Source organism: Leiobunum rupestre, chromosome 11 (assembly GCF_980474605.1).
Source record: "Leiobunum rupestre chromosome 11, qqLeiRupe1.1.hap1, whole genome shotgun sequence".
NCBI classification, from domain to species: Eukaryota; Metazoa; Arthropoda; class Arachnida; order Opiliones; family Sclerosomatidae; genus Leiobunum; species Leiobunum rupestre.
Genome location: NC_143394.1, coordinates 12,699,995 through 12,726,916, shown reverse-complemented (window position 1 = coordinate 12,726,916; position 26,922 = coordinate 12,699,995). Strand labels below are relative to the sequence as shown.

General features: G+C 35.8%; 3 protein-coding genes across 4 annotated transcripts; 1 reads left to right on the top strand and 2 right to left on the bottom strand.

Annotated features, from left to right (window-relative positions):
• Nucleotides 1–10,980: 10,980 nt before the first annotated feature.
• Nucleotides 10,981–13,398, bottom strand: LOC149921381 (U3 small nucleolar RNA-associated protein 15 homolog). Its single transcript, XM_090162878.1, has 11 exons — nt 13,227–13,398; nt 12,996–13,088; nt 12,746–12,930; nt 12,545–12,668; nt 12,429–12,483; nt 12,242–12,367; nt 12,010–12,142; nt 11,868–11,952; nt 11,650–11,799; nt 11,293–11,587; nt 10,981–11,185 (listed from the first exon to the last, which is right to left on the bottom strand). Exons 1-11 carry the CDS (start codon nt 13,323–13,325, stop codon nt 11,016–11,018), a joined length of 1,515 nt encoding a protein of 504 aa, XP_090019004.1. The 5' UTR covers nt 13,326–13,398; the 3' UTR covers nt 10,981–11,015.
• A 1,076-nt stretch (nt 13,399–14,474) lies between these two features.
• On the top strand, nt 14,475–15,575 carry LOC149921380 (coiled-coil domain-containing protein 124). Its single transcript, XM_090163290.1, has 3 exons — nt 14,475–14,966; nt 15,021–15,132; nt 15,193–15,575. Exons 1-3 carry the CDS (start codon nt 14,654–14,656, stop codon nt 15,398–15,400), a joined length of 633 nt encoding a protein of 210 aa, XP_090019416.1. The 5' UTR covers nt 14,475–14,653; the 3' UTR covers nt 15,401–15,575.
• A 16-nt stretch (nt 15,576–15,591) lies between these two features.
• Edc3 (Enhancer of mRNA-decapping protein 3) lies at nt 15,592–17,789 on the bottom strand. 2 transcript variants are annotated; one of them, XM_090163289.1, is made up of 7 exons: nt 17,427–17,789; nt 17,228–17,364; nt 17,086–17,174; nt 16,845–17,019; nt 16,623–16,776; nt 16,347–16,564; nt 15,592–16,150 (listed from the first exon to the last, which is right to left on the bottom strand). In XM_090163289.1, the coding sequence occupies exons 1-7, from the start codon at nt 17,600–17,602 to the stop codon at nt 15,807–15,809; spliced, it is 1,293 nt and encodes a 430-aa protein (XP_090019415.1). In that variant the 5' UTR covers nt 17,603–17,789; the 3' UTR covers nt 15,592–15,806. The 2 variants fall into 2 exon arrangements, with proteins under 2 accessions (XP_090019415.1, XP_090019414.1); XM_090163288.1 differs by having other exon boundaries at nt 15,594–16,150; nt 16,845–17,174.
• Between the last annotated feature and the right edge of the window lie 9,133 nt (nt 17,790–26,922).

Here is a 26,922-nt window from a genome sequence, read left to right as displayed (position 1 = left end):
TTTTTTTAAACTTTTAGAGGCCCCTAAAATAGGCCTAAAATTTTTAAACATAGGCACGTGCCTACTTGTGCCTACTGCTGGCGGGGGAACTGGTGGAGATCCATTGTTGAAGAGTACGAGTCGTAGCTGATGAAAGCAACTATGAGTCCTGATGATAGTTATCGGGACCCGAAGATTTCTGGTACAGCACTCAATTAGCACAACGTCCGATTTTAAAATTAAAACATTACATTTCCGTTACGGCACTGAATTAGCAATAACCTCCGACTTTTAAATTAGAACATTATAGCTCAGACTAGTTTATTTCTTGCAGAGTCAAAAGGAGCTCTTAGACTTGTGTCTCTTCGCCTTGCTCAGAGTCCAGTCTTCAAAATTATTTTTTTATATGGTCCACGTCATCAGCAACGTCACTCGGATTGTTCTCGGAAAATTCCACCACCATACCGTTTCGCGAACATGTGGACCAACAATTTCCGCACACGGTTCACTCACAGATTATACATCTTACAAACAAAAAGATATATTGATGTACAAAAGGTTTGGCAACCCTCGTTTATGGTAGCTTTCCTCCGTGCTGCGACGTCTCGTGACCGTTGAGCAATGAAAAAACTTGCTTTTACTGCCGATGACTTCGTTCTTCAACCATTTATTGGCCCATGTTGAAAGAACACGTTTGGTGAAGAAACAAATTCCTATTTCCTATGATCATAAGGGGATAATAAACATAAGTATGCCACTTCCTATTCACCCAATGCAATTTTTTTAATGATAGTCTGTTTCGACAATGACAATGTAAACCATTACGTACCGACCCCGACGGACTGACAACTCTCCGCGAACTGCTCCTAGTATTGGGATATGCTGAATAACGTGGAATGGAATAACGTGGAACCTGAATAATGTGGAAAAGATCGGGCCACTGGAATAACGTGGAAATTCCGGTTTAAACATTTTCCACGTTATTAAGTTTTCACGTTATTCCAATTCCACGTTATTCCAGTGGCCCGATCTTTTCCACGTTATTCAGGTTCCACGTTATTCCATTCCAAAAGCTCAGACCATCCATAAGCTGAAGCTGCGTCGTCGATCATTTTAATCCATTGATTTATATAGTTTGTTGTGGAGCGGCGATAGGATCGAAATCGGGTATCAGTTAACTGGCATCCTTGCTACTCGTAACGACGTTCCCATTTGGGTGTCCTCCTGCAGCAGCCAACGTTTGTTCGACGGTGGTACTAATCGCTAATTTGATGGCGTTCTCAAAACCTTTGAAGGGAAACAATCCAGGTTCGTTACTGGCGACTAAATCACTGTCGCTTTCATTCTCTGTTCTATTCAATTGTTCGTCGTGATTCGCTGAGCGATCGTGATTATCGTTATCGTTGTACGGTTCAAGATTTTCGTTGGAATTTTCGTGATTTGCAGCTTCTGAGTCGTTGGAAACTGCTAATGGTTGTAATTCGGTGTTTAAATCTTGACCCTCGGTTACGGCGTTATTCCGACATATGTTGCATTTCGCGGATCGGGAATGGCGTAGTCGAGAGCTTCTTCTAACGTGAATTCAGTTGTCCGAGTTATCCTCTTGCGTCAATTAAATTCGACGAGTGTTTTCTTTCTTCCCGGCAAAGCTCCGAAGCCTAACCACTTTCTTTCATTTTGTCTTATATCTTGAAAGTTTGGCTTATATTTTTAATTTAATTTAGTCCTGAATGGCTTGCCATACGTCCAAGGTAGAGCGACGTTAAGGCCAAGCAGATATTAATTTTCCAAGCGTCTGCTTACTAGCGAAAATCTAGAAGCTTTTGATCTTCTACCGAGGGGCAGATCACTTTGTTACAGGATATGATGGACTATTACCAAATTCCCCTTCACGAAGATTCGAAAGAGAAGACTTGATTTGTGACTCCGGACGGACATTATCAGTTTGTCACGATGCCGTTTGGTCTGTCGAAGATGATAAATTTCGTATTTAATTAGGATCATTGAGATACGCTATAGCTTTGACCTATGTCGATGACGTTCTAATTCAGTCGGTGGATGTCAACGAAGAACTCGAAAACTTACGTCAAGTTTTAGAGGTCATACGAAACGCTAAACTCAGTCTTAATTTGAAGAAATGCAGATTTTTACTGAGTGAAATCGACTACCTCGGATTTGAAATAAATCAACACGGCATCAGACCCGGATAGCGGAAAGATGATGGCGTTCGAAACTTCCAGAATTAGATTAGAGGAAGTTGCTATAGAGCCCATTGTGGGCGCATTCATGGACTAATTAACAACAGGGACGGTCCGGCCCGGGAAAAAAGTAAAAAGAACAAGCATCGACTCGCAGGCATATCAGGAAATGCTTGTATAGGCTGGTGATTCAAAATAAGCGGGGGGGGGGGAGAAAATAGGGAAAGAAGTTTCCTTGGAATGCTTGGAATTGAAAAGTTGAACCACGAGATTACCATGCGGTGCTAATATATTAGTCTTTTAAATTAATCGTCGTAAAAATTTAGAATGTCGAGCTTTTCCGATCGTACATACAGTAAAATATTCTGCTTACCGTCTGAAAGCAATTCCCAAATTTGTTACGGTAATTATTATTATCATAATATAATATTATTCATAAATATAAATGATTGTACCAAGGCTTAATAGTTGTTTACCTTTTTCTGATTATGAATAATGTTAATTAGTCCATGGCGCATTTGACTTACCAGAGATAGAGAGGGGGAAGACTAGGCGGGATGACAATTTTGGACCCCCTATCACGGGAGTAAGACCGAGATTGGTACCGGGTGGAAATTTATAGAAACACGGAAAAATGCCAGCCGATATAACCGCGGAAACGTCTTTGCGATCTATTGTGAATTTCCAACCTCCTAGGATGCATCAACTCAATAAAGTTAATATTTAATTAGCAAATCTAAAACGAAAAATAAGTCTGTACCATGTAATTTCGATAAGAAATTGGCAAATAGTAACCAAAAAACGGCAAATAATACTAAACCTTCACCCTCGGCCTTCGGCAAGTTTTAAATCGGTTTGTTAAGCCGGAAATTACAGAGAACAAGACGTACGACGGTCAGAATACACACAATCCTCCTAATGTGTTAAGTTTGTTTGAGCTATTCACAGCAACCTGCAGCGCCGTTATCACAACCAAAATATATCGACGGTCACACATATATACAAATTTACACTTATTTGTTACTTCTAGTCATACTTTGAAAGCATCGAAGATTCCTTCGATCAGTGTAACTCTTATTTTTTACTTCTGATAACCCTTATTTGTTACTACTAGTCAGCTGTTGAGTGTCACACTTATTTCTTCTGGTTATACGACAAAGACTAGTTCCATTAGTTTCATACTTATTTGTTACTTCTTATCACACTTATTTGTTACTTCGGATCACACTTATTTGTTACTTCTGATCACACTTATTTGTTACGTTGAGTGTCACACTTATTACTTCTGGTCATACGCCGAAGACTAGGTAGATCAGTGTCATACTTAATTGTTACTTCTGGTCATACGTTGAAAGCGTGGCCCACTCTGAACGGCCTTGAAAAACGCCAGAGGGAAACGGGCGCGTAGACCTTTATAAACACGCGGATTTACAATGTTGGAAATTGCGGGGGTCCGTATACGCTGCCCAAAAAACCTTACTTAGAATTAAATTTAAGGAATGTTTTTACAATTCTAGGTTATATGTAAACCACAGCTATTCAAAAATATAACTTTCATGAAAATCGGACTTAAATATGTAGATTTTTAGGCGGAAATATAAAACCACGAAAATTGGGGTCCCGTAAATTACCCTGAAAACCATACTTAAATTTAATATTTACTGATATGACCGAAGTTGTAGGTCCGCTGAATCCTAACCTATCCAATAATTTTTTTTAACGTTATCGGACTTAATTTTAAACAAAATATCTACCACATAAAGGAAATCACCGAAAATAGTAAATTGGGCAAATTCCCAACTTCTTGCGCTCCGATTTGAAAACTTTATGAAAGGCTATCAATGGTAATATATGTACTTTTGAACGAGATATCATTGACTCTTCTAGTTATAACCGTTGAAGAGCTATGCGTGGCACGGCGCCATCGGCGGCATCGGCGGCAACGGCTACACTGTACGTGAGACTAATACACACAAATCCTTAGGATTGTGTGTAAAAACGATTCAAAAGCTAACAAATTTACCAATGTTGACATCAAAACGAAGAGTTAATCCACCCTTACGGAATCAGTGGTAGTTGGGATATTAGTTTGTGATATTTCAAAGATGATCAATTTTAATTATCATGTAGAATTAAATTATGAAGTAAGTAAATTTGTACTTAGGAATTTTGGCAATAATGATAAATAAAAAAATGTATGGAACATTGAAGCATATGTTTTAAATAATGCAGTTCTTGACTGAACAAATAAACTTACAACTTTTTTTGCTTAGGTGTCATCCCAGTCCCACGCTTTCATGTCTAACAACACTTAATATCTAAGCCTTATAAAACGTACGATATATAGCAGACGATATTTTCATTTCGTTAGCTCACGTTATGCAAGGTTCGTAGAGAAAAATACACGTTATGGTGGTATCGTTACCCAGCGTCCCTCGAGAATCTTCTCTCCTTTTGAGGGGGTGGAATTTTCAACGATAAAGAAACTTACCCCCCACGCTTTTGTAAGGCATTTGCGCTTCCAGAATTTCAGACCATAGAATATAGACCTATGTTCAGACTCTGTAGTAATTACTACGCTTTTACGGAAAAACGTTGTTGGAATTGGAATACCGAACAAGAACGAGCATTCGAATTTCTCAAGGTCATACTTACGGATAGACCCATTCTCGGAATAGCTGATGTAAACGCAAAAAAGGAGGTCCATACCGATGCAAGTTCCGTTGGATTGGTGTCTTTACTTTTGCAACAAGCTACGGACGAAAGTGACTTAATTGACTCCTCGGACCTCTATCGTAGAATTCTCAAGTCTTCATTTCGATTTTTTCACGAGAAAGGAACAGTTCTCTATTTCAAGTCTCTCAGTCAGTAGTTAGTGTAATTTTTCAAAAAGCCTTTTTAAAGGCTACTACTTTTTCAAACAGCCTTTTTTAAGGTTATTAGTATTTACTCTTTTCAAAAGGCCTTTTTCAAGGCTATCAGTAGATACTTATTTAACAGTCTTTTTCAAGGCGATCAGACTAGTATCAGTAGATACTTATTTAACAGCCTTTTTCAAGGCTATCAGTAGATACTTATTTAACAGCCTTTTTCAAGGCTATCAGTAGATACTTATTTAACAGTCTTTTTCAAGGCGATCAGACTAGTATCAGTAGATACTTATTTAACAGCCTTTTTCAAGGCTATCAGTAGATACTTATTTAACAGCCTTTTTCAAGGCTATCAGTAGATACTTATTTAACAGCCTTTTTCAAGGTTATCTGTAGATACTTATTTAACAGCCTTTCTCCACAACTACATCGCTTCGCCCGAATAACATAAGTATCAAAAACATTTATGTAGAGCCGATCTCTGATCGGCTGGCATTATGTCTATTAGTTTAACTTTTAAACGACCCACATAGGCTGTTATTTCGTACTCCACGATACGTGGACAAATCAAAAATAAATTTACTTTTAACCAAATGTAATAAATTGATCGATTTACAATTTAAAACGGGCAAAGACGACTTTAAAGGGGTAAAATTCATCCGAGGTAACGTGGTGATGGAGTTATTTGTTAGTAGATGGCGCTCTGATAGCAACATGACGTCATAATTTTGATTTTCAACGATTGGTTGAAACTTGGAGAAGAGAAGTATACTTCCCTCCTCCAAGGTTGAAAGTTTTCAGTTTTAGTGGAGAACGGTTTTGTCGAGATTTATAATACAAAATTATCTTCCCTGATTGGATAGTTTAAAATCGTATTATAGTTCCATCTATGGCGAAGAGTGTTAACTACTGTTAAAATTAATTGTAAATTTAAATTACAAAAATTCTATATATAATAAAGCACTATAATTTAGTAATTAATTAATAAAATTTTTAAAAAGTTTTTTTTTCATAAACTTTATAACTACCTCAAACATTATTAAATAGGAAGGTACCTTGGGTGGATTTCACCCCTTTTTGAATATTTCCCTGTAGGCAATATGTGAACTCGAGTTTTCATATTCCTAGATGTGAATGCGTCAATAGGTACTTCATTTTTTTTGCGCCAAAGTATGCAGAATTCAGTGTTGAACACGATGCAATTTTTTTTGGGCGGAAATGGAAATTTTGTTATTATTTTTCCAAATGTTTTCTTTTGGCGGAAATATTTTTTTTTTAATTTGTTTTGGCGGTAATGAGATTTTTTTGGGCTAAGTCTAGAATAGCCCCCGCCAATGAATCTTACCAAAACTAGTAGCAACTAATTATTTACCCCTTTCTCTCTGTTACACAATTAATATTTCGGGGCGGAAATTTTATTTTCTACTTTTTAAAATTAAATTCTGGTTGTGAAAAACTAACGTTTTTCAGCATTCTTTGGCTTTAGTTCGCGTCCCTCGAGGTTAGGCGAGTTTTACCATTATTTTTTATATCGGGTTGGACATTACTAGGTGCGTTTGGCTAGGTACTGTCCTCTAGGTCGCCGCTGCGGTCGCGTTGTAGACGGCCCAGCTTCGTATACACGAAGTGAGTGCGCGGCGCCGTCAATTTTTAGGCGACGTAACCCCACTTTTTAGTTCCACATCGAGATATATATATATATATATATATCGAAGTGGGACTATTGCTATGGACGGATTGTCGTTAAGTGTTGTTGTTTGTGTGTTTGTTGTGGAAAAGCGACGACACGGTAGATGGAGCTGCGAAAAATAACTTATTAGCTGGCCTGGCCGGGGCTCGAATACAGACAGCCGCTCGCCACGTAATCTCTGAAAACCCCACGGCCTACCAACCTAGCTACGCCGTCTTCAAAAATCGCTTGAAATTTTACCGTTGAACAGTTTTTTTCTTCCATTGGGGGCGGGACGAAATTTTGCGTTTACTCAAAAGCGGGACAAGTAGATTGTTAACTAGTAGTGCCCGTAAAGGCAGGAGAGCGCGCCGCTGACGGTGCAGTCTGCGGATCGGACTGAGGATTTGCGGACAGCCATATTCCGTTCTCTTTTCGTATCACATAGGCTTTTTCGCCCGTCAATTTTCTCCCTCGCCCCTGAATCGCGAAGCCCCGCTGACGGTGCGGTCTGCGGGTCGGACTGGGTATTTGCAGACAGCCATATTCCGTTCTCTTTTCGTATCACATAGGCTTTTTCGCCCGTCAATTTTCTCCCTCGCCCCTGAATCGCGAGGCCCCGCTGACGGTGCGGTCTGCGGGTCGGACTGGGGATAATAAGTGTGGCACTTTCTTATCGAAACCGTGTTTGGTCAAAAGTAAGAAGTGTGGCACTTTCTTATCGAAATCGTGTATGGTCAGAAGTAATAAATAAGTGTGGCACTTTCTATAGCGGTACAAGTAGATTGTTAACTAGTAGTGCCCGTAAAGGCAGGAGAGATAGATCCGTTAGACATTGCAGCAGAGAGCATATAATATTATATAATAATATAAGTGTGGCACTTTCTTATCGAAACCGTGTTTGGTCAGAAGTAATAAGTGTGGCACTTTCTTATCGAAACCGTGTATGGTCAGAATTAATAAATAAGTGTGTCACTTTCTTATCGAAACCGTGTATGGTCAGAAGTAATAAGTGTGGCACTTTCTTATGGAAACCGTGTATGGTCAGAATTAATAAATAAGTGTGGCACTTTCTTATGGAAACCGTGTATGGTCAGAAGTAATAAATAAGTGTGGCACTTTCTTATCGAAACCGTGTATGGTCAGAGGAAATAAATAAGTGTGGCACTTTCTTATGGAAACCGTGTATGGTCAGAATTAATAAATAAGTGTGGCACTTTCTTATGGAAACCGTGTATGGTCAGAAGTAATAAATAAGTGTGGCACTTTCTTATCGAAACCGTGTATGGTCAGAGGAAATAAATAAGTGTGGCACTTTCTTATCGAAACCGTGTATGGTCAGAAGTAATAAATAAGTGTGGCACTTTCTTATGGAAACCGTGTATGGTCAGAAGTAATAAATAAGTGTGGCACTTTCTTATCGAAACCGTGTATGGTCAGAAGTAATAAATAAGTGTGGCAGTTTCTTATTAAAGGGAGAGTGACCGAAAAAAACCAGTTGGTCTCATTCGATAGAACTCTTTAACACGCACGCAGTGCCGTTAATTTCCGCCCCCTCCGACCAACCCCCTTAAAGGGAGAGTTACCGGAAAAAAAAGTTGATTTCATGAGGGTGGGCGGTGGCCACTCTTTAACATAGGATGGTGAATTTTATTTCAAACAATAGGAAATCACATGGGCCCAACAGATTTTTTATTAGTTTGCCCACCCGGGTCAGCTGATGGTGGGCGGCATCCACTCTTTAACTTAGGGTGGCAATTTATTTATAAAAAGATAATAAATCACGTAGCCTCATTAGCTTTTGTATTAGTTTGCCTACCTGTGTCTACTAAGGGTGTATATATTTGTCCACTCTAATACACTGACGTGGAACTAATATTACGGCCTGGGCCGACTTGTTACCCTTAGTCCCGAAAGTTTCTGTTGTAGTCCTTAAAGGGCAACGCAAGTGGTCATGCAGGGGGGGGGGACTATGTTTTCTTCAACAAGCCGTAAGTAGGTTTTCCAAGGATGATTTTATACAGCGCGAAAGCCTTATTCTCCTTGGTGTAGCCACGTGGCGCAATTTCGCTCTCATTCGCGAATTTTTCGATTTTCTTCGCTGACGACGTGAGTTAGCTGAGTTGGGCACACTTTTCCAGATAAATTTTTTTCCTATCAAAATATAGTAGATGGTGATGCTATCAATTTTCTCTCATTTTTTTATTTCAAATATTTAAAGAATAGATTTTTTGGCGATTTAGATTCAATAGATGGCGGTAAACTCTCAATGAATAAATAAAATTTCCGAGATTTTGTGTCTATATATAAATTTACTCGCGTAAAGTTAGTAGTTGAAAATTTACGATCGTATCAGTATCAATTTTTTCCTTAATGACTTATTGGTAACTATCAATTATATATTTTTTTGCATTCTACATATAAATTTTTCTCTCATATCAATTTTTTACAGATAAAAAGCTATAAATCATACCCCCAATAAAAATATTTTTTTTGTAATCCTATCAAATCAAACTCATCAATGAAATATGTTATAATCTAGCCTATCAAATCAATCATACCAATGCAATGTTATTTATTAACCTATCGAATCAATACTATTATTTTTAAAATTTTATCAAATAAAATAATATACAGCGAAATAATTAAATAATTTTTTTCAAAACAATCCATTTTAATTCCTCGTTTGCAAAATAATGATAATCACAAATGCTTTGTTTAGTAGATATATATCACAATAGGCTCAATAGCTTTCACATGGAGTTTGACATTGTACCGCCCCAGCCTCTTCCAGTTAATAAAACGATAATTATGAGGTAAATTAGGTAATAAGTAAAAATGCGATGCAAACATTCTATAAATCAAAAACAAATCCAAAACTAAAACTTTCGATAGAACTTTCGAAACGTCCCATTGGCCTTTAACCGTCACATGATAATACCCCCTCAGTTGACTCACCTCACGGCCTTTTCACGTTTGCAGCGAGACATAAAGAAATCCGTGTAACCCTCCCCTCTCTTCCTTCATCCCCCCACTTTGAGGAGGGAGGAAACGGTTTGAAGTTAAAAAAACAGTCACATGGTTCACATCATCATCCTTAATATCTGCCCTTTTCTCGCCTTTTCTGCATGCTTCAACTCTTTTTAAAGGTAAATTAAATCTTTCAAATCAAACTATCAAAAATCGTCAAATAAATTTTATAGAAGATAATTTTAAAATTTTTATAGTACAGGAATAAATTTTTCTATAAAAACTTTAGCTTTTCATATCGTAACTATCAAATTTTGAAATTTTTACTAAGAGATGGCGTGAAAAACATGTTTCAAAATTTCAATATTTATCCCAAAAACGCAGGTCGCATCATTTTTTTCGTAATTTTTTAAACTAGAATAAGTACTCCTTTCAAGTGAAAATCTATAAATTTTCGGGTAAATTTTCGTCAAATCTATCAAAAAACTAAAGCCATTACCGAGATTTCAACTCAATAAATCATTTAGAAGTTTAAATCGATGATAGATCACTATCAAAAATGATATTTTGATAGTATGAAATTTGATTCCCTATCATATCAAGTACCAAAACAATCAAAAGATATGATAGTGCCCAACTTTTAGCTCGCAATCAACGAACCCAGGAATTTAGGATTAACTTAATTTATTTATTATGAAGAAAAGAACTGGGTTAGTTTCGGAGAGTTGGACTTTGATATTTTCGATTTAACAATGTTTTGGAATAAAATTATTTCATTTATTTGGTAGAAGTTTAGGATCCGATTTGTTGGTAAGCACGGAGACTTCACTTTCCTCTGCCATTTTCGCGACTAAAGAATGCATGGATTTTGCGTAAAAACCGCGAGAGGCGCATTTATACAAAATAAATTCGGCAAATATGGTTCTGCTTTTTTTACAGAGGGAAAGGCTATGGCAGAAGATAATTTACCCCCCTGCATGGTCACTTGCGTTGCCCTTTAAGTTTATCAATTGTCCGATACTTTTTTTACTAATCATTTCGGACAAACAATAAAAAATAAATTCCGTCAAAAAAAAGCATGTTGTTCACCATTGAATTCTGCCAAGGTTCTTACAAGCGGCACTATATATATATCACATCTTTGATTAAAGATGTGAAATTAGGATCCTTTCTGGCTGCTGGTGTTACTTAAGAGAAATAAACTATAGTTTTTTATTACTAAATAGAATAGAATAGAACTAAATTGTAATAACAGAAATCTTTTGTATTTAAAGGTGCAAATTAGATACTTGAAAATAAAACATTTTAATACACAAAATTATAACTACATTACGTTACAGCTGCATTACCATTGTTTGACATTGATAAAATACACTGCAATATACCTCTTACTTCCATCATTTCTTTTACATACTTTAATTCTTTATCCATAACCAATTTAATTATTTCAAATTGTTTACACATCTCGGGGTTAACTTCAAGCGACTCCCCATAGATATCTGAAAAAAGTTCACAAAAAGGCAAATTACTATAAACTCACTTGCAAAGTCCATTTTTGTGTCACCACAAACAGACTTGCAATTATATTTTTAATTAACATTCATACCTATTAACATTGAGGCAACATCCATTAAAATTCTATTATAGCGTGGATCCGGAAGATGCCGAGATACAAATCTAGTAATTGGCAGTAGACCGTTCTCATCACGACCAGCTAGTGCTGTTCTTAAATTTCCTCTTCGTATTAGTTCTTGCATAACTGTGACAGCTAAATGCGCCCTTTGTATGCGAATACCATCTTTCAAAACCTTGTCAAGAGCTTTACTACTTTGAAACGTTTTCAAAAGCTTATCATGGCTTTTAAGCTTCTGCCTTCTTTCTTCAGACACAACAAAATCAGCCTATTTGATGAATAAAAATTTATATGCATCTTTAAAAAAAATTAAGTAGAAACAAAAAATACCTTCTGATAATCACTTCCATACATCTTAAAACGAAAATGGGTTTTTCCTTTCGCTGACTCAGTTTGTAATTGCTTTTCTTTCGGAAGTTTTAAATGTCTAACTGAAATAAGACCATCAGCCATGCCTCCAATGACAAATTTATCATCAGGCTAGCAAAACCAAACATGAAATAGGTTGTAAATAACTGTAAATGGAAGTTTATCAAATAAAATCTTACAGCAACAGCTAAACTAAGAAGGGGACAGGGATAGTCCAAGGCATGGACCACCTGATATGATACAGTATCGTAGATTTTGACTTGTCTGAAGAAAACAAAATGAAAACAGTGTTACAATTTTAAAATGGGTTTGTTAACCTACTTATCCAAAGAACCGGATACAATTCGCTTATTATCGGAAGCGAAACTTAAGCAAGTGATGGTTTTGTGATGTTGACTCATTTGAGTCAATAAACGACCATTCACAGCATCCCATACTTTCAAAAAGGTACCACCTAAAGTACGAATTATAAAATTTCAATAAAAAAGTGGTACCAACATTGGCTGATAAATTGGGATTTACAGTATTTCGATAGTAAATAAATGATATTGACCTGCAGAAGCAAAGAGATTTCCTGATGGGAACACCAGGATAGCTTCCACGGGTGATCCATGATCTACTGAAAGCACACATTCAGATGATCGAACATCGAATAATTTAACAGAATGATCATAGCTTCCTGAAACATAGCATTTTTAAATCAAACTTATAAATTTGAATGAAAATAGAAAATTTTTTACCCGAGAAAATGATAGACTCATTAGCAGGATTAACAGATCCACATCTAATGTAATCCTGAAATGACAAAAATCGAAAAAGACTCAGATAAATTTTTGCCACCAAATATAATACCTACATTATGACCCTCCAATGTCAATAATTTGTTTTCAGAGGGTATATCCCATAATGCTACTGTTTTATCATCAGAGAAACTGGCAATTTGGTTACCAGTAGTGGTAAAAGCACAGCGATGAGTAGCTCTAAATTAAAATGTTAGAAACAAAGCAAATTACTGGCGGAAATATGTAAAACAACATAATAATAAAAAGACATTTACGCTTTATGCCCCTTAAAAAGCCTAAGTTGTGCCTTCGATGCTACATCAAATAATGCTACATGCCCTTCGTCACTCCCACTGATTAGAAGCTTACCATCGTGACGGAAATTAGCTCCATAGGCAGCTGATTTAAATCTAGATATTGTACGGCTAACTTGATTGGATTTGGAGTCATAAATTTGAACCTAAGAATAAAAAAATAACTAAAATATAACACTCAAATCCTCAATAGGTAATTTTAAAACTTTACCTTTGAGGAACATGTAATTGCAAAATCAAACGGTTCCACCTTGGCTACATCAATATAATCGATTGGACCAAAATCTTTTATGGAAACTGGAAACTAAAATTTTTCAATTAACAGTTAATTAAGCCATATCGTTTTTATAGGCTGCGTTCAGTTTTGTCCAAAGAGACATAAATGCACGTGCATTATAAATTAAGCCTTAACACAATAATTTAACAATTTTTTTATACTTACACCTAACCTCTTCCAATATTGATTGTCTTCTGTTATTTCATGATGAACGTAAGAAGTTTTAATTATTTCAGAATGTTTAAATTCTGTCAAGTGATTCATTTTTTTTGGTTTTCACAGTAAATTTTTAAAATATTTTATTTCGGAACGGGAAGGGTACATTACAGAAATTGTAGCAGAAATGCAGAATTCGCTTTTCAGAATGATTTATTTGTAAAGCTTCAACGCACGGCGCGCGGTGGTTCGGAAAGGATATATCCATAGACATAATAAAGGAATAGACTCAAGATTCTACGGGGGGTTAATACGGGAGCGATAGCTAGCAGACAACCGGTATTTGTGGGCCGCGTCAAAAATTGCTAATAATTTAAAAAGCAAGCTACACTGTAATATTGCTTTTAAACCTCTGAACAAATTAACTAATCGTTTAAAATCACTGAAAGACCCGATAAAAACAGAAGATAAATCAGGTATATATAATATTAAATGTGACTGTAATAAAGAATATATAGGCCAGACTAAACGCAGTATAAAATAACGTATAAAAGAACATTACGCTGACGTTAAACATAAGCGATTTGAAAAATCTGCCTTAGCTACCCATGTATCACAAACCAATCATGTAATTAATTTTGAGAATGCCACACTTAAAAAACATTGTAAAAATTCAATAGAATTAGATATTTCAGAAGCTTACTTTATTAAAAAATCCATGAACGAAAATAAATGTTTAAATCGCGATTACGGACCAGGAATTGATAGGTTGAATAATTGGAAAAAATTGTTATCCTAAAAAAATAAAAAAACTAGGTTATAAATTAAACGGTACTAATGTAAACGGGTCATGTAAATAGTTACTATGAGATGGCGCGACTATCGCTATTCCACTCTGATGGCAGCCTTCTAGCTGGTACGTCCCCGCCCAATCCAAACGTGCTTATAGTCTAATTTCTATTTCTATGGCCCCACCAGGCTTGGAAGTAAGTGGTGGTCACTGGGTCAAAGACCAGTTTATTAATTGCTCGGACCAGTTTTTTTATTCAAAAGCTAGGGGTTCACTGGTCCAGTGTCCAGTTTTTTAATTCAAAATTATCTACCGTATTATTAACCAACTGGTCTACGTGATCACTTAAATAATTCAAGAGTTGAGAGTCACTGGCCAAATAGACCAGTTTAGAAATAAACCTTATTTCCAAGCCTGACCCCAACTTCCCCAAGCGTAACTGAACGCAGCCCCACTTACATCGCAATTTTTGACGCAACCCTGAGTCTCCTGACGGAATTATTTAGTAGACAACATTTATAGAATAATAGAAAGTGAGGGGTTAATTAACTACTTTCAATGTATTTTTATTAATAAAATTACTGTAAAATGTTGCATGATTTTTGTTTCTAAAAAGTTCTAAGCTTAACAACTCTGCAATTACAAAATGCCAAAAAAATTTAAATCAGAAAATACAAAAGCAACTGAAGCTAGGGTTCGTAAAGCTGCTGTTAAGGAAAGTGAGAAGCTTAAAAAAGAGCAAGACATTGAAAATGAATATTGGAAAGATGAAGATAAAAATGCTCTTCGCAAGCAACAAAGAAAGGAAGAAAAGGATAAGAAAAAACAAGACGTATTAGACAGAAAGGCTGCAAGTCAGAAAGCTTATGAGGAAGAGATGAGTTCTATTAAAGCTACAAAAGTTGTAGTTCCGTCTAAAGTTACACGAGCAGAAATAGCTGACAATGTCTCTGGACAAGGTACAAAATATCTTTTTTAAATCTAAGATTCAGCTTTAATTATTTAACTTCTAGCTGCTAAAACAACTAAAGCGAAAGTTATTGAAGAACCATTAGAAGAAAATCTAAATAGGATAGAAGTCGAAGGGGAAGCTCGTTCAGTTGTCGATGCTATATCAGTGTTGAGGTTTGTTATATCAATGGAAAATAATAGCACTAAATGATGACTGAATAATATATTTTTTAGTTTAAGTTCGGAGAAATTAGATCGTCATCCAGAAAGAAGATTAAAGGCTGCGTACGAAGCATTTGAGGAATTTCACTTGCCTCGTTTGAAAGCTGAAAACCCCAACTTGCGACTATCTCAACTCAAACAGTTGCTTAAAAAAGATTGGATGAAATCACCAGAAAATCCTTTAAACCAGCGTAATATGTCGTACAACTCCAAAAGCTGATTTTTGCATTACATACATTATTTTTCAACTATCGTAAAAATGTATATTGTATAGAGCTTGTTTAAATATTATTTAAAAAATTGCAATCCGTTATTTTTTGAGTAATGCTTCAAATTAGTGATTTTTTTTTTTCAAATTCCATTAAATTCAGGTGAATAAAGTTTCCATTTTAACCATTTTCCAAATTTATTACAAAACGAAGTTATTTTTATCAGAGTTAAGTACAAGCATTTTAAATATCTATTTTGTTTTTGTACAAATCGTTAAATATTTTCATTTATTCAAAATATACCTTTTGAGACAATATTTACATACAACCATAAGCACGTCAATTTCTGGATAACAAAATATGAGGCTATAGTAGGCCTTTTAAAATGATTATTCCATATTGCCAAGTCATAGTAATTTACCTGACATTACTTTTATCATGTAATGGAATAACAAATTTGGAACCAAAAATTGAAACGTAACTAACGCCTGCCGCTTTAAAAACCTGATTTGGGACACCTAAATCGCATAGATAAAGACTAACAACTCCTTCGCTAAAAGCAAAAGGTAACAGTGGAGAAAGAACCCATTTTGGGCATAAGCTGGTTCCAGAAGGGGGTGGGTCCAAACATAAAACAGGAGCTCGGCACTTAGTAACCCACTTTGTAACTGCCTTGTACCATATTGTCTCTGTATGGAGATGTTCGGTGTCTTCCACACTGTCCAAAGCTCCCACAATTATATCAACATTCGGGGGCAAATCTTGGGATTAAAACTATTTGAATTACTATTTCCATATAAAAAAATTGTGTAGCAAATTCTTATTATAAAACAAAGGTTTTACCATAATTAGATAAAACTTTAACACTATCTACTTTAGATTGAATGAAACCTGTGGTATATTTTTTTTACAAGAGTACAAGATTTTCCTTTTAAAATATAAGAAAGTCATATTCACCTCCAATTTGGGATGAAACTTTTCCTTCAGTGTATTCGTATAGTGTTAATTCCCTGGAATAGTGCTCCTCCGAGAGGCCATTTACTAGTTTCATCAAATGAACTTCAACACCATGGTTTGAAAGTTGCCTAGCGCAACTAATGCCTTGAGATCCTTGAATATGATTCCCACAAATAACAACCACAATTGGTTTCTGATGAGTATTTTGAGGGTTAAGTCTAACCAAAAATATGCCATTAGAACTGTTATACACAGCAGAAAATTATATAATTTTACCTATGACTTCCACCAATTAAATGCAAAATCATTTCAGTCGCTGCTCTACCAATAACTTCGATCCTCCGATCTAATGAAAACCCAATTTCTTCCGCATTAGCCAGAATATTATTTCTAAGTTGTCTCGTTACGCTTGGCACAATTAAACCACTATCTACAGTAAGAAGGGTAGTTAAAGTGAAAAAAATCATTTATGGTAAAATTAACAAACCTAAATATTACCAGTAACAAATTCTTTTTCAACAACACAAGGAACGTGAATTTGTCTATACACAACGGGGTCATGTTCCAGGATATTCTCATCATTTCTATATTTAGTAGGTTGATTGCGTCTGTTGCAATCTGTGAGTCGAACAACATCGGGTTTGGAAAGTGCGCTTATTTCCTCAATTACAGCCTTTTTGTCAAATAAGGCCAAATTCTTTTCAAAGTCAAACTCATTCTCCAGAATAAAATCACTAACAGGTTCATTAAATGCTGCATCGTCTCTATCAGTCAACCTTCTTCGAGATTCTATTTTCTTAGGTGTAGCATTTTTTCTACGTACGTCGCCTGATCAACAGTAAATAAATAACTTTCTATACGAAGAAACAGGCAAATATTACCTTTCTTTTTCATTTCATCATGTCTTAAGGGAGAATCAGGTGGTTCATCAGGGCCATAAGTATTATTTGTAACTGTCGAAAACATTTCATCATTTGATTTGCAACTGATTATCTGTATATCTTCAATGTCTTCAGCACTAACATGAAAAAATATTGAATAAATATAACCCATATTCTTGGAAAACATCATCAGTTTTACCTTAACGTAACTTTAGGTAATGAACTAGAAACTCCATTACGTTTCACACTGGTCAAAGTTATAGTTTGATCATTACAATCAACTGCTGTAAGAATTCCAGTGTATTTCCCAAGTACGGAACCACAATTAACTGTGATAACGTAACCAATCCACATATTACTAGCCAAAGAAGCCATCGGACCCAGGCTTAACTTTTGCGACTCTTGTATAATAAAACGCAGAAACTGAAATGGATGTTTTAATTGAACAGTTTTATGTTTAGTGTTACCATGATTCTATGAAACTAATTAATAGCTTTGCTTAAGACGATTCGCTCTAGTAATAAAGGATTTTCCCGGAACAAACGCACCGCCATCCGCCAACTTTTTTTTTTATATTGACCCAAACACCAAAATAAAAGATAAAAAGAACAGACAAAAATCAACCACATTAGTGGTTTCTTTTCGCCTGTTCTCGGACTAAAAGTGTACTCTATTTAAAGGGCAACGCAAGTAAGCTGGCATTTGTGTGAATATGTATGCAAAGTGCGAAATTTACGGTAAACTCTGCGTGGTCTCGCCAGTACCGAGTGGGGATGTAGGTGGTTAAAAAGCACGTTGCTTTTTCTTTATTTTGCCACAGAGCTTGCGTTGCCCTTTAACCCCAATCGTTTTATTCGTCTGTTCCGTGGATGAGAACATAGAGTAATAGCCCTGGAGTGGTATTGATAGTTCTGATTGGGCTAAGCACTGACATTCCTCTTCAGAAATCCAGTAGCGGCGCTAAGGTTTTTTCACGGGTGGGCTAAATATTTTGTGGCCCCTAAGAATTTTGTGGCCCTTACCATTTTAGTTACCCCTTATAATTTGGTGGCAGCTGTGGCTTGCCCTCCAATATGTCTCTTATAGCTTCTACATATTTAAAAATTTTAAAATTTAACTCAAAGTATAAATTGCACTCTTCTCTTTTTTTTTACTAAACTCGTCAACAACCAACAAAGGATTGTCTCTTAACCTATTAGATAAATCTCTATTTATAGAGAGCAAGGCTAAATTTGTTAATCGATTTTCAGACATTGTTGTTCTTAAAAATGATTCGAGTCTATTAAGTGTACTAAAACTACGCTCTGAAATAGTATTAGCAACAGGTATGCATAATACAATTTGGAAATATTTTACGAGATCTGGGAATGCCTGCTCGTATGTCAATAAATATTTATAGCAATCGGAAACATTTTGGAAATTTTGAGGTTTAAGATATTCATTGCTTTCAAGCTGCGTTTGCAAACTTTCTGTGTTTATGTTTTCACCGCTTTTGGTACTAAATAACATTTTAGCAACGTTGACCTGATTTTTCAGAGACTCCATTTCAAAATTAAATCTTTTGTAGTTTTGACAAAACGCAGTAATTTTTTCAACGTTCAAAAACTCGCTCGAATTTGGGTCTGATGCGCAAAGTTCTTCATAAATAGAACAATTTTCTAACAATCTTTTTTCATTTCTAATACGAATCTATCTAAAATTTCAAAATAAGTTGCTTTAAGTTGGTCGCCAATAGTTTTGAACTCCGTTTCCCGACTTCCTATAGTACCCGTTATTATGGTACCTTTTAACCTTTTGTTTTGAATAATTTTTCTTATCATGGGTACTTTGACGGAACTATTCTTTTCTGGTACTGGAATTGAGGCTGAGAGAGCTAATTGTTTCGCAACATCCCAAATTTGATCGAATCTTTCAGAATTTCGGTCTGTTTCTAACTTTTTTATTGTGGCACCGCAAATTGCTACGGCTTGAGTTATAACTACTTTTGGATTTTGCAAATATTCAGACAACACATTTGTTACGCCTAAAATCTCATCTAATGCTACGACCATTAATAAAATGCTGAAATTTTTAAGCTGGGAATTGGTACCCTCTACATTCGGCTGCTTCCTCAGATTTGCCACTTTCAATTAAGTTTTCTAAAGCTAAAACTACAGCATTATATCTAGTTCTAAAAAAATGTATACATTTTTTTTTACTGGACCATCTAGTGTCACAACTCTGGGGTAATTTTAATATTACATCGTATTCAAGCTCTTTTTGGGCCTCTTGAAAATACTCACTTCGAAGTGACGAATTACTTTGAAATGTATAAATTGCCTGCAACAAACCAAGTGTTTCACGAATTATTGGTACATTCTTACAGGTATCCACCAAAACTAAATTTAGGCGATGGGCGTAACAGTGCACATATGGACACATCCCACCCACAGCATCCTTAATCCTAATGTTCACTCCCGACTTACTTCCACTCATTACACTCGCTCCGTCATATGTTTGCGCTACACAGTTTGATATTTTTAACCCATTTGATAAAAGAATATTAATAATCGCGGAAGATAAAGATTCAGCGTCAAATTTATGTAAATCAACAAAAGACAAAAACCGTTCAAGAACCTCTCCCTTAGTGGTGGTAAATCGAACACAAACACTTAGTTGTTCTACACCGCCTTTGTCCATAGTTTCGTCAGAAATTATTGCGTAAAAACCACCCGAATCATTAATATCCTGAATAATCATTCTTTGAACAAGTGCACCACTAGTGTTGATAAGCTCGTTTTGTATTGATCCGTGGGTATATTTTGCTACATTGTGCATGCTATCTACTTTTTTCTTTAAGTCAGGTGAAATGCGCTTTAACAATTCTAGGATTTCAATGAAATTTCCACGATTTTGCTGATCGTCGTTCTCTCGATGCCCTCTTAACGCGATATCCTGTTGAGCGCATGTTAAAACAATTTGCACATGGGCGGATAAAACTTCTCTGTTTCGAATAGTATCTAAACGGTGTTGCTTATTTATCTGTGAAGTTATAGCTCCTCGTTTCTTAGGCTGTAAAAAATGTATGTACTTCGTTTCCGCTAATTGGTGGGTCGATTTCTCGGAAGTAAAATGTTCGTGAAATTTCTCATTCATATTTTTCCAATTTTTAAAACCAGTTGTGAAATATGTTTTTTTTTACCACTGCTTGGAAAATGACGGCAGCAAAAACAGTATACCATGTCATTTTCTACAGAATATTCCAAAAAGGGATATTTTACATAATAAATACTATTGAAACTTCGTTTTTGACCCCTAATAATCGTTTGGGGAAATGATAAGAGCGAGTGGAGAATCCATGTCGATACTAATGTCAGGAATAATTTGAGTTGCATTTAAATCAGATAGAGCAGGAGTGAAATGGTGCACGATACTGCTATTCTCATGGAGTTCTCGGGAATTCCTGGAAGCGACAAATGAAAGTGCAATGTCATTTGAATTGTTTGATTCACTTTCACTAGGAGCTCCTATTAAGATATTATCAATAACTGATTCTTCAATGCCTTCTACAACTTTATCGAAAACATTTTGACTCGTTTGCAACATAGAATGTTTATTTATAACATCGTTCGATTTATTAGTTGAAAGATTACTTTCAACATGAACCCCTATAGCGTCCTTCAATAAGCTTATTTTATTGTCAGTACTATTTTGTTTTGGTTCGGATTCTAGCGATTTGTTTTAATTGTGGGAAAGTTGATTTTTTAAAGATTCAGTAGTGGTTGGTAAGTCAAGTTTGTTCGCAATTGCATTTAATTGAGTTTGTTCTAAGACTGGAATTGATTTTTTGAAGTACTTATTTAGAGCCCCTTTTTGAGAATTTAAAAATTCTTGACTAGCTTTTCGCGACTTTGGCTTCCGGACGGAAATTTTATCCCACTCATTTCTACAATTTATTTTTATTTGTCAATACTTAAATAGTTAAATTTACCGGATATAATTATCTAAAATGTATCTCTAAAATCCTTCTAATTCTCGAGGAATATTTATCTTAGTAAATAATAAGTTTCTAAGATATTAGAAAAATAACTAATAATAGTAATTTGCCTTGACAAAGGCGGTTTGGAAAATATATATCTACTAATAGTTAGCTAGCCCTGAAAAATGCTTTTTGGAAAAATTAACTATTAATAGTTAATTAGCCTTTAAAAGGCTGTTGAAATAATTTGAAATAAAATCAAACTATCAACTAGTCATTTAGCTAAGTGTTTATATTTTAAACAAGCGCATTAGGGCTTCTTTAAACCTCGAGGAGGTAGAAGTCCGCTCTTGCTAAAATATTAGAACAGAAAAGACTAAACTACTTATAATTCGAGAAAGACTTTCAAAATATATATCTACTAATAGTTAGCTAGCCTTGAAAAAGGCTGTTTGGAAAAATTAATTATTAATAGTTAATTAGCCTTTAAAAGGCTGTTGAAATAATTTGAAATAAAATTAAACTATCAACTAGTCATTTAGCTAAGTGTTTATATTTTAAACAAGCGCATTAGGGCTTCTTTAAACCTCGAGGAGGTAGAAGTACGCTCATGCCAAAATAATAGAACAGAAAGACTAAAGACTTAAAATTCGAGGAAGACTTTCAAAATAGACCTGACTCGTTCTGGAGCTCATGACGAAATGGAAAGAAATGTTTAAAAAAAAAAGCAGCTTAGCGGTCGAGCCTGGCATTAACCATGGGCCAAATAATGATAAATCCAGGACATGACTCTGGTACCTTCACGCGTACTAAATCGGCCGTCCACTAAAAGACACAGGCGGCCATTTTAGTAGGGGGGAAAAGGAGGAAAAAATAAAAATAATTGGGCGCAAAATCAAGCAAGTTTCCGGTTTCCCGAACGCCATCTAGTGATGACTGAGTCGGAATTCGGAAATAAGTGGCGGTTGTAATTCGAAAATCCTGCCATATTTGGCCCCTCATTTTTTGATAAATTTTAAAGATTCTAGGAAAGTATATGTTTAATATTAAATAATTATATATATTATACTAATTATGAACTTAGTACGTATAAAAATAAGTACTTCCTTTAATAACCACACTATATATGATAACTGTGAATAAATATTCCAGGATATTTACTACGACGACCACGTGTATTATTTTTGAAAACTGTCCCTAAAAAATTTGCTCCCAAAATGACGTAGGTCCGCGATCGCGCGTTTTTCCCAATAGGGGGCAATAGTGATCGGGTGTTAGCGCTGTTGGACGGGTTTTTCGCATAGAGTCATGTCCTGGATTTATCATTATTTGGCCCATGCATTAACCATATTTCGCAAAAGTGGTGAAATCGAAAAACCGCAGAATTTTCCAGGAAGCGAGAAGAGCAAGGTCGTTTTATTGTTGTGGCTATTGTCGCGTTTACTGGACCCCTTCTGAGCTTGTATCCGAGCGTCGGATTCCGAGCATTGACGTGCATGCCCGCTGGGGTATTTCCCGAAATTCCCTCAAGCCCCTTTCTTTTCTTTCAATTGTTCATTAAACTTTCTCTCCATTTCCGCTCCCTTCGCCTCCCGAATCTATCTGTTTATGGTCTACTATCTTTTTGAGTAAACGAATTGATTTTTAAAGATTTTTCCCCCCGAAAAACTTTACTTGGCAATAAAAACATAAAGAAATTTCAAATATGTGGCCTCTTAAATATAAATATGTGGCCTTTTTAATATAAATATGTGGCCCCTCTCAGAAATGAAGGGGGGCTAAAGCCCACTTCAGCCCACCCTTAGCGCCGCTACTGCAGAAATCGCGTAAAGGGGGATGTAGAAACGGGGGGTATGTCGAGGTAGACTTTTATCTATTCATACATTCCAACAAAGGCAGCGCGATCATGGCGCGATCTACCTTTTGCTCCAATAAAACTTAATTAGTTACTATTTTTCAAAACTTATATCAGAAGTTTAAAGGGCAACACAACTTGACGCTCGGATGTGTCGTGGAAGTTGTGTGAGAAGAGAGATTAAAGCACCATGCTCATGCTTTTAATTACTTATAAAATATCTCTTACACCATATAATACCATTAGGCACGAATTTACCGCCAAATCGTGGATGTGTAACGATGAAAAATGTTAAGCTTACACTTCGTAGGGATGTGTGAATATTTATAACTCATACATGCTCGACATAATAGTTTAAAAAATTCACTTCGTGGTGTATTTGGCTCCGCACCAAACTATCTTCCGAACCGTCTGTCGGAAAATTAGCGTGAGCCTGTGAAGGTACGTGTTTCAAAAGAATAACATTTAACAGTATAAGAAGATGAACACATCTCTCGTAAGAGGTATATTAAGTTGTATTAAAATTTAAATTTGTAATAATAATAATAAAAAGGCTCTATTTGGAACATCTTTTAAGATAAATCTTATTTACAAAAGAGTCCGTTTGTTTAAAATCATACAAATTAAAAATTATTTAAGTTTAAATTAAAACAAGTTGACAAGCCAAAATATACCTCTCCTCGGAAGAATTGTCCCTAGTGGTATTCAGAGTTATTTACTAAAAACGTAATCCCGGTTCAATCCCGCCCGGTATAAAATTTTAATTTTCATTAAAATAATTGAGACGAAACAACCGAGTTTAATTTATTCATAACACTCAGCACTCGGTCCGTCCCAAAAGTTAATAAGAAGAAGTTGGAGAGAAAACGCCCGTACAAACACAACAAGCACAAACACAAACACAACAGAATCAACACCCACAACCGTCATAACACAAACTCAACATTCACACCCTACACATAAACATTACAATAACGAAATATCCAATCAAACTGAATTAAAACTGTCGCGACGGTGAGCGTTAACGAAAAAAAACCATCCAAACCAAACCCAACCGCAAATTAATCCGTTAACGCTCACCGTCACCATAGAAATAGAAATTAGACTCTATTTCTATGACCGTCACACGGTGGTTTTGCCAACCCTTCGAGAAACTGCGAACGCAGAGATTTCGAGAAACTGCGCTCGCAATGAATAAGCTTTGCACGGAAAATGCGAACGCGTTCGCAGGACAGACAGACAGACACACAGACACGGTGATTGTATAACCCCATCCTAGGGGACTTTCCCCTCGGAGAGGTAAAAACCCAAACTGTTGACTATTAGAGGTAATATGAGACTAGGTTCATATTTTAACAGTCATGTAATTTTCCTTTAATATCACTCTTAAACTCTTTTTAAAGTTATTAACAGTTTGAAGTTATTTTAAAGTACTATTTAAGTCATTCCACGCTTTTATACCCTTGTCATTAGTACTTTTATTAATATATTTTTTGTAAGAAAGAAGAAATTTAATTTTACACCCCTAGTTATAATATCGCAAGTGTGTTCCGGGAACCACTGCAGGATAAACGTAGGAACTATAATTATTTTGGACTTTGAACATGAATATGAGCAAATTTTTAATATAGAGTTTTTGAAAGGAGTCAACTTTCGCAAGCTGTTTAGGTTCTGTTAGGGAGGAAAACTTAGTCTTTTTTGCGAATAGTTTTATGGCACGATTTATTACACCTTCTAATTTTCCGGTTTCATTCTTATTTGCATTGGCGTAAAAAATTATTCCATATTCCACTATTGATTTTATTATTGATGTGTATTTAATGCGCAACATATCGCTATAGTAAGATAATATTGTAAAGGTCTAATCAGCCATATTCTTGAATTCATTTTATTTACAGTACATTGTATATGTTTGTTCCATGTAAGATCTTCGTCGAACCATAGTCCAAGATATTTCATAGTTTGTGTTCTCTCTATAGTGTTGGCACATAGTGTTTGTAGGCCAGCAGCCTCTCTTTTTTTCGCTCGAGTTGGCGCGAAAAGCATAAATTTTGTTTTATTCTTGCTTAGACACAAACCTTTGGTTTTTAGTTTGTCTGCTAAGCTATATAAGTCTAATTCAGCCGTAGCAATTAATTCATTTAGACTTTGTTTTGCTGTTAAGACGGCATTGTCGTCTGCATATTCATTCCCATTTGAGTGATGAAGTGCTTGATGGAGATCGGCTGTATAAACATTGTAGAGAGTGGTATTCCGTGTTTAAAGTATTCAAGTGTAGATAAGTGCCCATTATGTGTGACACATTGCTGTCTTTTTTCTAAGTATGAGGTCATCCAGTTTAAAACTTTACATTCTATACCCATGTCGTTCAAAGAGTGTATTAATATATTATTTTGTACGGTATCATAAGCCTTAGAAAGATCAATAAATGTTATAATGACGTAATTTTCCTTATCGAGATTAGATAAAATCGTTTCATAGACGTTAAAAATACACGTAGTTGTTGAGTGGCGTTTACAAAAGCCAGACTGTCTTTGGTATAACATTCTAGTTTCTTCCAAGTGTTGACTTAAAGGGATCCCAAAAAAAACTGGCTTTGAAGCACACTGCAAGTCTGGATTTTATGTTACCCCTCGGCCTCCCCCTGTTGTGAGTGATGGATCCATTGAGTTGGGAATAAATAGAGGTACAACTAAATCTGGCTGGCGCGGGACCAATTTCGTTCAATAAAGTAGACTTCATCAACTTTATCGTTCTACCGTGGCGGCATCTGTCTCTAGTGGTGGCCACTATATTGCAATTGAATTTTTTCGCGAATCTGATGCGAAATTGAAATGTATGATTACTCGTAACAAACAAACCTTTGACGTTGCTTAAAAATAATTTTATTCTGTCAACACGATCCTTTTTAACTCAAGTTACGGTGAGTTAGCTAATAATTATTTATTTTTAGCCATATAACTTTACAAAATATAGATGGCACTACCACCTAATTATAAAGATGAATTTCGTACAGTCTTATCAGAACAGGTCCCGCGTAACCATGGCCCCCAAAATAGTAATTGTAATTCTACCAGTATTATTCCCAATAGACCCATAACAAAAGAGGGGCCGCAGACGCGGCTTAAGTGAGACCTTTGGACGGAACATCCTGTTTGTGACGTTTTGAACCACGTGACCGCCATTGAAATATACAGGCGGAAGTAAGGAAACGGATGTTCCGTCCAAATGCTGAGTTGCCAGGTAAAAATGTTAATTTTTGGCCCCCCAACTTTCAACATGGGTCTATTCAATGGATGGATCCCTTTAAGTTCGTGTTTGCAATTCTTTCACAGGGAGTCGATAAATGGGAAAGAACCGCGATTGGACGATAATTATCCGGGTTTTTTCGTCACCCTTCTTGAAAATTGGAGTTATTTTACCAATCTTCCATCTATCAGGGAATATTCCTAGCTTGTAAGATAGGTTAATTATCTGAGATGATTGCAGAAAGATTTCTTAGGATTATAGCAGATAAGCCGTCATATCCCGTCGATTTCTTCACATTTATTTTCCTAAGGATATGAAATACAGAACTGGGCAAAACTCCGAGTGATATTTCGCGGGTGCTGCCGTCCTCCAATTTTTTTACTCCGCTCTTTGAAAATTCACTCCACTCCTAAGAGTGAATTTTTCGCTTTATCGTCACTCCCCGAATTAGAGCTAGCGTAAGAGAGTGAGAATGAAAGAAATAAAATATTTTCACTCTCACTCTAGAGTGAAAGAAGTAAAATATTTAGAGTGAGAGTGAAGATATTTATTTTTTTCACTCTCATTCTGGAGTGAGTGGATTGTTGAAATTCACTCGTATTTTGCCCTGGTCTGATGAAATATAGTAACTTA

Bases quoted from the DNA above. Each gene is read 5' to 3' on its own strand.
- LOC149921381 (XM_090162878.1), bottom strand. From the start codon at position 13,325: ATGAATCACTTGACAGAATTTAAACATTCTGAAATAATTAAAACTTCT. The intron at 12,669-12,745 runs GTAAATGTCTTT...ATTTTAATTTAG, and splicing joins CTTTTTAAGGGGCATAAAGC to AGCTACTCATCGCTGTGCTT. The intron at 11,588-11,649 runs GTATTTTTTGTT...TTCATCAAATAG, and splicing joins ATGGAAGTGATTATCAGAAG to GCTGATTTTGTTGTGTCTGA.
- LOC149921380 (XM_090163290.1), top strand. From the start codon at position 14,654: ATGCCAAAAAAATTTAAATCAGAAAATACAAAAGCAACTGAAGCTAGG. The intron at 14,967-15,020 runs GTACAAAATATC...TTTAACTTCTAG, and splicing joins TGACAATGTCTCTGGACAAG to CTGCTAAAACAACTAAAGCG. The intron at 15,133-15,192 runs GTTTGTTATATC...TATATTTTTTAG, and splicing joins GATGCTATATCAGTGTTGAG to TTTAAGTTCGGAGAAATTAG.
- Edc3 (XM_090163288.1), bottom strand. From the start codon at position 17,602: ATGGCTTCTTTGGCTAGTAATATGTGGATTGGTTACGTTATCACAGTT. The intron at 16,777-16,844 runs GTAATATTTAGG...TTCTTACTGTAG, and splicing joins TGAAAAAGAATTTGTTACTG to ATAGTGGTTTAATTGTGCCA. The intron at 16,151-16,346 runs GTGAATATGACT...TTTAATCCCAAG, and splicing joins AGTTTCATCCCAAATTGGAG to ATTTGCCCCCGAATGTTGAT.